Genomic DNA, 8,791 nt, shown 5'->3' with positions numbered 1-8,791 from the left:
GACATTTTTGCTTTTGTTTGAGTTTTTTTTGTATTGGATAAGAACAGCTTATAAGACCACTGATAAGACCAATTTGATGATCCCATTATGAACAGGCTCTGTCACAGAAAATCACAATAATTATTTTCCCATGGTATGTACTGACAGAACACACTGCCAGTATTGTTCACTGCAGTGAAATGCATAATCTGAAAATAAAAGAAATCTGCACGACACTTGTTATAAAACTTGATATTCATCCTATAGTTTGATACTTGTGAATTACTTTGAAAAAACAAATAAGATGTACATCAGAAATAAATTTTGAACAATTTTTATTTTCATTTTTTCAAATATTTATAAACTTTGTGTAATTATCTTAAACTGTTATGGTCACACCATCCTGCAGAAACATGGATCTGTTATCACCTTTTAACACAAAAGGACATTATATAGCATTTTCTGCTCCTGATGTATAACAATATTCATTCATTAAGTCCTTAACTGTCACCTTGCAATCATAATCACACAAATTCAATAAATGTTTCTCTTACTGACAAAATAAAACATTTGACAACTTGGCCATGACCATTTTAACAAAGACAATAATAGACGTGAAAGCCACAACAACAATATGAGTAAGCTCTGGCATTCATACAGCAGATAATAGGCAAGAGGAGAGTACATCCCCCACAGTTTGGTTGAAAGCTGTATTTTTAAAATTTTCAGAAACACTAAATGTTGTAAAAAATTATGATATTTCTTATATAATCCTTTCAATTCCAAACACACAAAAGACATTAATCCCGACATTATATGTGATTTATTCTGTCAGACTGTATACATGTTAGGACCATTGTGCAACTTTTGACATTGAAAGTATGTTGAAAACATGTTTTTGACAACTGTCAGATTAAACTACTGAATTATTTATTTTAATTTTACTTTAACAATATTAAGTAGCCCGTTTATGATAACAAAAAAAGTTTAAATCTCCACTTCCATTATAAAATTACCCTTTGCTGTTGAAATAGTTTTCTTAAAAAGTTAAACATTTGCTTGGTTTCCCATTCCAAATAATGTTTAATTTCTTGGAGTAAATTCTGATCAGGAGAAATGATAAAAGTGATGACATTCAGAGGGTTAGAACACTGCCACATGCAATGAAAAAGTGAATGAATTATTTGGATAATTCCTTGTAAAGGGAAGAATACTAGTGGGTACTGAGCAATTGAGTGAGAATAAGCAAAATGTGGACAAAACAAATCGCAGAGTGGACAAAGGAAACTATTTCTGCACTGTAACATTGCATAATGATGAATAGATTCCAATATTGTTTACTATACTGTCACATTACCTTTACAAATTATAGAACGGACTCAAAAAAACTATCAAGATGAAATTTTACTATAACTCATTCACACGATGCGGATATCACTTGCTGGGCTAGCATTTATTGTCCACCCAGCGGAGTTTCAAATTGGAATAATCGAACATGTGTATTGAGAGGTGCTTAATAATAGCCCCCAGCCTTCAATAAACTCATACCAGCTTTTCCCTGAAGAAATTAAGAGACTACCTTCTCCTTTCTTCCACCTCCTCTGCAATAACTGTAAGGAAGTCAGACATTCAATACATTTTCATGTCATGTTGAATCACTGAGAAGCATTACACATATAAGGCAGCAAATAGGTCAATTTTTGATGGTTAATATCATCACACATTAAACAAATCAAAAATATAATATTGCATCTTTACAAAAAAACAAGAAAATGTAAATGAAAGACTTGCATTCATATAAAGCTTTTCATGATCACCAATGTTTCAAAGCACTGTCCAGCTAAAAAAGTAAGGAGAATACTTTTTTACATTGTTACTATATTTACTATGCAAGCAATAAATATGCCAACACTTCACAAATTGTATTTACAAAGTAAACAAAGTTACAATTGAGCACTATTTTACTTTCCAGCATTATGACATTCAAAAATTCAATACTGCAAGATAGTTATATAGCTTTTTGTGTAATAATTATAAGAGCCTGCTTTATATAAAATGTAGAAAACGTAAAACTAGTATATAATTAGGGCAGTGAACTGAAACCCTGAGGGAATGTTAAGATTTTTTTCTCTACATCAGTGAAAGTTACACCACAGAGAGCTTTGAATTGGTAAGGTGTATAACAATAGTGGCACAAGTGAGTGATTGTATAGTAACCAGTATACTAGCTTATCAACCTGACAAAGACCACCTTCCTGCGGAATTAGAATCTACTACTGCACCGACCTTCACAGCCTGACAGTTTGTGAGACATTGGTCAGAAGACCAGAAATGCAAGAATATTTCCAAGTCTCTTGTTTCAGTACAGGATACTTTCTTCCAACTGTGTCAAAGGCTATGGATATATCCATTATGTTCTTCATTCATCTCACGCGAAACAATCACTTGAAAATCAGCAGAGAGGCGTATCGACGATGAAAATAACTTTGAGTGCAGACAAAGCTAAATTCCTGCAGGTCATGGATATATCCATCAGGTCCTTCCCTTCATCTCATATGAAATAACCAATTCAGAAGTAACATTTTGATGATGAAAATAACTTTCAGCGCTGACTCAGCTGAACTCTTACATTGAAGTGAAAGGAAGATGCTCACTGTCGTTGAAATCTTCAACAATACAAGCGTGTGTGTAGTTAATCCTTAGGTGCATATTTCTCCTGTTTCCAGACCAATGATTTCAATGTCATGGCATGTTTTGCCATTTACATATTCACCATTGGATTCATGACTATACAGACCTCCGTGTACTTCTGTAATTGAAGTACCAGTGCAAGAGGTAGAACGCAGGCCCTCTGAATGGGTCAGGCTGTTTCCAAACTGAATGTTGTACTGCATCCAGTGACGTCTTAAAATAGTTTGAACCTGTCAGAAGAAAAGCAAGACTCCTACATCATTCCTCTTGCATTAGCTTTTGCTATGACATCTCATCTCAATCTTTACAGGATAAATCGGAGTTGGTAATTCTATTTATTTCAGTTTGGAACCGATCGCTTCAGAGGCTCACTTCATTTCACGGCTACAGCCATCAATATTATCTCGAGAATGATCCTCTAATATTAAGAAGTTATTACACCGTCAGGCAGTACACTTTGAATCTCCATAATAGCTGATGTGTCTTTATTTTCTTTTATGTAATGGTAAATATTGATATCCTAAACTGAATGTCATACTCTGCCATAGTACAAACTCTAGAATTAAAATGGGGTTTTAAAGCAAACTTTTCTCCTTGCTGCATTTGTGGAAAGGACAACAGAATTAACATTTAGAGTCCAATATGTTTCCTCTGAAAAATAGTCACATCAGACTTGAAATATTAATGCTGTTTATCTCTCCATAGATGCTTCCAGACCTGCTGAGTTTCTTCAGCACTTTCTGTATTTGTTTCAGATTTCCAGCATCTACAGTATGCCATCTTACTTCTTTATGAAAAAGAGAGTATATAAATGATTACCAAAACTGCTTCCAGATGCAAAAGCCTTCAAAATTACACAGCCAGATATGATAATTATTAATAAACAAGAAAGATGCTTAGAAAATGAAGGGAAATTTTAGGTTAAGATTTACTTTGACAGAAATTACAGTTCTTTTGAAATTGTATGGCTGTTTTTAGTAATATCTTTAGCTTTGTAAACATGTTGATGTTAGTTCATCCGATACTATTGACTGGGCTGTACTTGGAATTGTAAGGTGAAAGATGCCAATTAAGTTACTTTTATCAGTATTTCTGTTCCTCAAAGTGATAAAATTATGAGCACATTTTATGTTTCCAAATTAGTGTCAAAATCAGAACACTTACAGGTCAGTTATAGCATGCTCCATTTATTGGAACAAGTGTACATGAAAAGACAACAACTATGGTGTTTCTATAGAAATTGCTCAATTACTACTGAGCAATCCAAATTTTTCCAGTGGATTGATAATGCCATGCACAATTCTTTCCTTCTGAAGAATATTTTAAGAAATATTTTTGACAGATGAGCTTAGTCTTTGGAGAAATGGTCTTCACAAATGTCAATTAGTTGGTTGGATACATTGGTTATTATGAAACAGAAGATCTGTGAAAATAAGGCACCCGATGAGCCCAAAGTCTTTCCTAAATTATATTCCTTTAAATAGTTTCTAATGAACTATTAGAACATGCAAAGTACATTACCTCTCCATTGAAGAAGCAGAATATAGTTGCCACCAATAGGCCCTAAAACAAGAAAGATAAAATAATAAGTCAATTATAGGCCAGAGTTTTATCAAAGGTAAATGATCCCACTATCATGACCAAGAGTAGAATCCAAGCTCACACATCTGCGTAGTGAGTCTCAGGGTGGCTGCCGCTGGCTGCTGAGGCTTTGGGGGAAAAGGGTGTCTCCATGCATGGGGCTCATCTGCAGAGGCCAGGTGCAAGCCATAGAATGGCCACTGTTGTACATTAAAAATAGTGCTTTTTCTCCACCTGAGGTTCCATATTATATTATAATGTGGAGGTGCTAGATTTGGACTGGGTTGGACAAAGTTAAAAATAGTGGTTAGCATTGCTGCCTCACAGCACCAGGGACTCAGGTTTGATTCCAACCTCAGGCAAATGTCTGTGTGGAGTTTGCACATTCTCCCCCATATCTGTGTGGGTTTCCTCCAGGTGTTCTGGCTTTCTCCCATAATCCAAAGTTGTGCAGGTTAGGTGAATTGACTATACTAAATTGTCCTTAGCTTTCAAGGATCTGTAGGTTGGGTGCATTAATCATGGGTAAATGTAGGATGGGGGAATGGGTCTGGGTGGGTTACTCTTCGGAAGGTCGGTGTGAACTTGTTGGACCAAAGGGCGTGTTTCCACACTCTAGGGATTCTCAAAGGCAAGCTAATTTTTTTTACTTATTATGCTGGGGTCAGGAAGACAAGCCCTGAAAACTGGTAAGTGGGGGGTGGCAGTGTTGAGTATAGGGCATCTTTCAGTGCAGTTCATCATTGTTGTTGTGGGGCTCATCTGCAGAGGCCAGGTGCAAGCCATAGAATGGCCACTGCTTTACATTTAAAATAGTGCTTTTTCTCACCTGATATTCCATATTTATATTATAATGTGGAGGTGCTGGAGTTGGACTGGGTTGGACAAAGTTAAAAATCACACAAAACCAGGTTATAGTCCAACAGATTTATTTAGAAGCACTAGCTTTCAGAGAGCTGTTGCTTCATCAGGTAACTAGTGGAGCAGGATCATAAGACATAGAATTTATAGCAAAAGATTATAGTGTCATGCAACTGAAACGATGTCTTGAACAAGATTTAACAGCAATCAAGGTTTGTTCAAAAAATTGCTTCAGATGCATGACACTGTAATCTTTTGTGATACATTCTGTGTGTTATGATCCTGCTCCACAGTTACCTGATGAAGGAGCAGTGCTCCGAAAGCTAGTACTTCCAAATAAACCTATTGGACTGCAACCTGGTGTTGTGTGATTTTTAACTGTATTTATATAAACCAGCAGAAGGAGTCTGCTACAATGACATAGTAAAGGATCCATATTCAACAGCGAGTGCAGTTCTAATTCTAATTATTTCTTGCTGAAAATATAACTCTTTCTGTTCCAAGACGTTGACAGCCACAGAGAAGGGTGTCTTCACCAGTAAGAAGATGACAGTTTTACCATGCAATCACCAACACCTCTGGGTAAAATGCTGATGGAAGCAGAAATGGTCAAGAATAGGTCACTTAAAAGGCTTAAATAACCTCAATTTTGGCAGACCTATAGTGGGTTTGTCAGGTGGAAATGCGTTTGAGGATATCCACATTACATCTCTGTCATCAGGCACATGTTCCATTCGATATCTTGGCCAGGTGCCATAGAATATGCCTGCCAATATCTTGACAGTTTTATGGAAAGCAGATGTAAATGAGGGAAACATACCCTTTCAGGACTTCTCTGCATTTGCATTGTTTGAATGTGGTTAGCGATGCTTAGCCTTTACTGGTCAGCAGATAGATTCGATGCAAGCATTCACAACGTGAGGCCTTACACAGGATAAATAAAAAGGGGGCAGTGACTGTGTACCCACATAAGAATTAAGTGACCAGTTAAATGTGTAATGGGATGGTAGATGGAGTTTATTGATAACGTGATGTTAACATGTAACTTTGTATTTGTTGTCTTGAACCTATTAACGATAGCAATGTTTTGTATCTTGTAATTAGCAAGATCTGCTTGATCGTAAATATGACAGATACAAAACATCACTACCATTAATAGGTTCAAGACAATAAATACAAAATTACATGTTAACATAACTTTACCAATAAACTCCATCAGAAAAAGATGCTTCACAGAGCAAGGCATTTTAAAATCGTGCTCAGCTGCATCAAGTAGAGCATTATTTGCTTCTGGGAGTTGCAAATTTCAAATTACAGTAAACTGTACTTTGTGGTGATGATACAGCTTTAAGAAATGTATTTTGTCCTGTTTTATTTTATGAAGAGAGGTTGAGACAGACGCAATGAGCGGTCTGTGTCAAGCCAATAAAGGAAACAGCTTGTGAGGCCTTGGATGTTTTTCTTTAAAGTTGGAACAATAGAAGCAACCTGAATGGGTGGGGTCAAACTCCCAAAGAACGAGAATATCAGTATATCTTTGAGCAGTTGTTGGGTTTGTGAAAGCTGCCACTTCTCTCTTCTTTCCTATAGCTAAAAGCTGGAATTCTCTCTCTCTCGCTGAAGGTTTTCTCTTCATATTCTTTCCTCCTGGACTAGAGAATTACACATGAGACAATCTATTTTACTGAATTTGCTTTGCCAAGGGTGTGTTTATGAGTTGTTATTATATTGGAACAGTTGCTGTTTAGCAGTTACATATTCTATTATTTTGTTAGATTTTCCAGTCGAGTTAAGTTACTCCAGTCCTTCTTTCTTTTATATGCAATTTAACTATTGTGCATGAATAAAGCATGTTTTGCTTCAAACACTGGTAGTTTGATCAACTGAAATGCATTTAGAATGTAACACCTACCATTTGGCTTTGAAACAAGAAAAGGTTATGGCTTAGGTTATCTCCTTAACATACTTTGAGAGGGTTTAGTCTGATGCATTACAACTTGAACTGAAAATCTGCCAGAAGCAGTCTGAAATATTCACATGAACGTATATATAGCTTGAGGCTTAATGGAAACCAGTTGTACTATTTGATTAGGCAGCATCCAATGAAACTATTTAACTGTTTGAGAAGTATGTCAATATTCTAGCACAGTACAAAATTACCAATACTTTTGTTTTCCCCTCACCTCTATGTGTAGGATGTATTTTAGCATTATTTTAACTTGACAAAAACATAGACAGTTTAAAGCTGACTTTATTAATTCTTTCTTATTTAGACATTGACAAGTGCCTTATCTTTCTGCTGTAAATGAAGATATTACACTCAAAGGGAAACTCTCAACCTCTATTAAAGGGAAAGAAAATGTTGATGCTTCTCAAACAGTTAAGTCATTTCACTGAAATGCCTTCATTTCTTAATCTATGTACAACGCAAATTACAGGTTAATAATGAAGATTACCTGATAATGCATGAAAATATGCATTACAAACTCATAGATTTCTTCAGCTATTCGGCCTTCTGGCTTCCATGGAACCAGCACAAACTGGATCCCAAGCAGGGGAACTAAAATCAGAGTAGCCCTGACTGCCTTCATATAAAGATTTGACTCTGTCCTGTGTGTGACTTTTAACTTTGTTATAAGGACACGGACAATGTTCAGCAAGAAAAACAAGTTCACCTACAGAAACAAAAATAAGTATCAGTCATTTTCTGTTCTTCTGGAACCATGCTTTCTCATTTGGTTGCTAACTTAACAGTATCTTAATACATATGATAGGCTGTTTCTTCAGTGAACCTTTTAAATTAAATGCAATTAAAATAAAATGTCATTTAAACTTACCAGTAAGGCAGCACAAATAGGGCCATGAATTATGTACACCAAATGTGTTTCTGAACTTATCCAGCAACTGTACAAGAGACAACATTTAAAGAATAAATTGTCTGCTATTTTAAATAACTATAAAGCATGAGATTTTTTGCGCAAATTTAAATGTATTATAAAGAAAGAGAAAGGGAAGGTTCACACAAATTAATCACTTACTTATCATTGTAATATAAGCTTCTGGCTACTGCATGGATTGTGGCTGGAATAAGTGGGAAACCTGCAAAGAAGAGCATTAATTTGGGCAATTCTGTTGCTCACATTGTCAATGTTTGGCTGTAATGCAGATTGTTTTTGGTAATCCTGTTCCGCGCAAGTTGTAATCGGCAGACTGCTGTTTCCTCTGCCTAATGTAAAGTTAATAGAGCACTGTCCAACTCATTAACCTTCAGAATTGGCACTGGATACAATGACAGTGTTTCCATAGAAACAGCTCATGACCCATTTCCTTGAATGTGGTACGGATATCAATAAGAAAACTGAACATTTTGTTATGCAGTTTGCTTAAATAGGCATTGTTGGGTTGTTCCTGAGGTTTTCAGTCAGCTTTGATTCCAGGTACAGCTGACAAAATCTCTGATAAGGTGGCAATTGGTTATAACACATTCTAAATGGATTTATGTCTGTTGCAGACAAGTAAAAATTGGCCAAGAAGTGGTGGGTAATGAGGTATTGTCATATTTCATTCACTGCTATGTCTTCAGCAATCTTCCACCAGCCTTATCATTGCACAGATGAAGTACCAACTCCAGCTGCAGCTTATGTTAGGCAGTAAACCCCTTTAACATCCAAATCCAGAT

At 35.9% G+C, this 8,791-nt stretch overlaps 1 protein-coding gene across 3 annotated transcripts in view; it reads right to left on the bottom strand.

Annotated features, from left to right (window-relative positions):
* Positions 1-303: 303 nt before the first annotated feature.
* calcrlb (calcitonin receptor-like b) overlaps positions 304-8,791 on the bottom strand; it is an 85,146-nt gene continuing 76,658 nt past the window's right edge. For 2 of the 3 annotated variants that reach the window (XM_087988958.1, XM_043693436.2), the window contains exons 9-13: positions 8,151-8,211; positions 7,950-8,016; positions 7,569-7,787; positions 4,192-4,233; positions 304-2,900 (exon numbers count right to left, since the gene is read on the bottom strand). In XM_087988958.1, coding sequence (XP_087845084.1) covers positions 2,679-2,900; positions 4,192-4,233; positions 7,569-7,787; positions 7,950-8,016; positions 8,151-8,211 — 611 coding nt within the window. In that variant the 3' untranslated portion in view covers positions 304-2,678. The other variant, XM_043693437.2, reaches the window with a different exon arrangement.

The sequence above is a fragment of the Chiloscyllium plagiosum genome, unplaced genomic scaffold (genome assembly GCF_037043375.1).
Source record: "Chiloscyllium plagiosum isolate Xiang-an unplaced genomic scaffold, Cpla_swu_hap1 HiC_scaffold_7, whole genome shotgun sequence".
Taxonomy (NCBI): domain Eukaryota; kingdom Metazoa; phylum Chordata; class Chondrichthyes; order Orectolobiformes; family Hemiscylliidae; genus Chiloscyllium; species Chiloscyllium plagiosum.
Note: the sequence above shows the minus strand (reverse complement) of the source record. Positions and strands in the feature narration are given on the sequence as shown.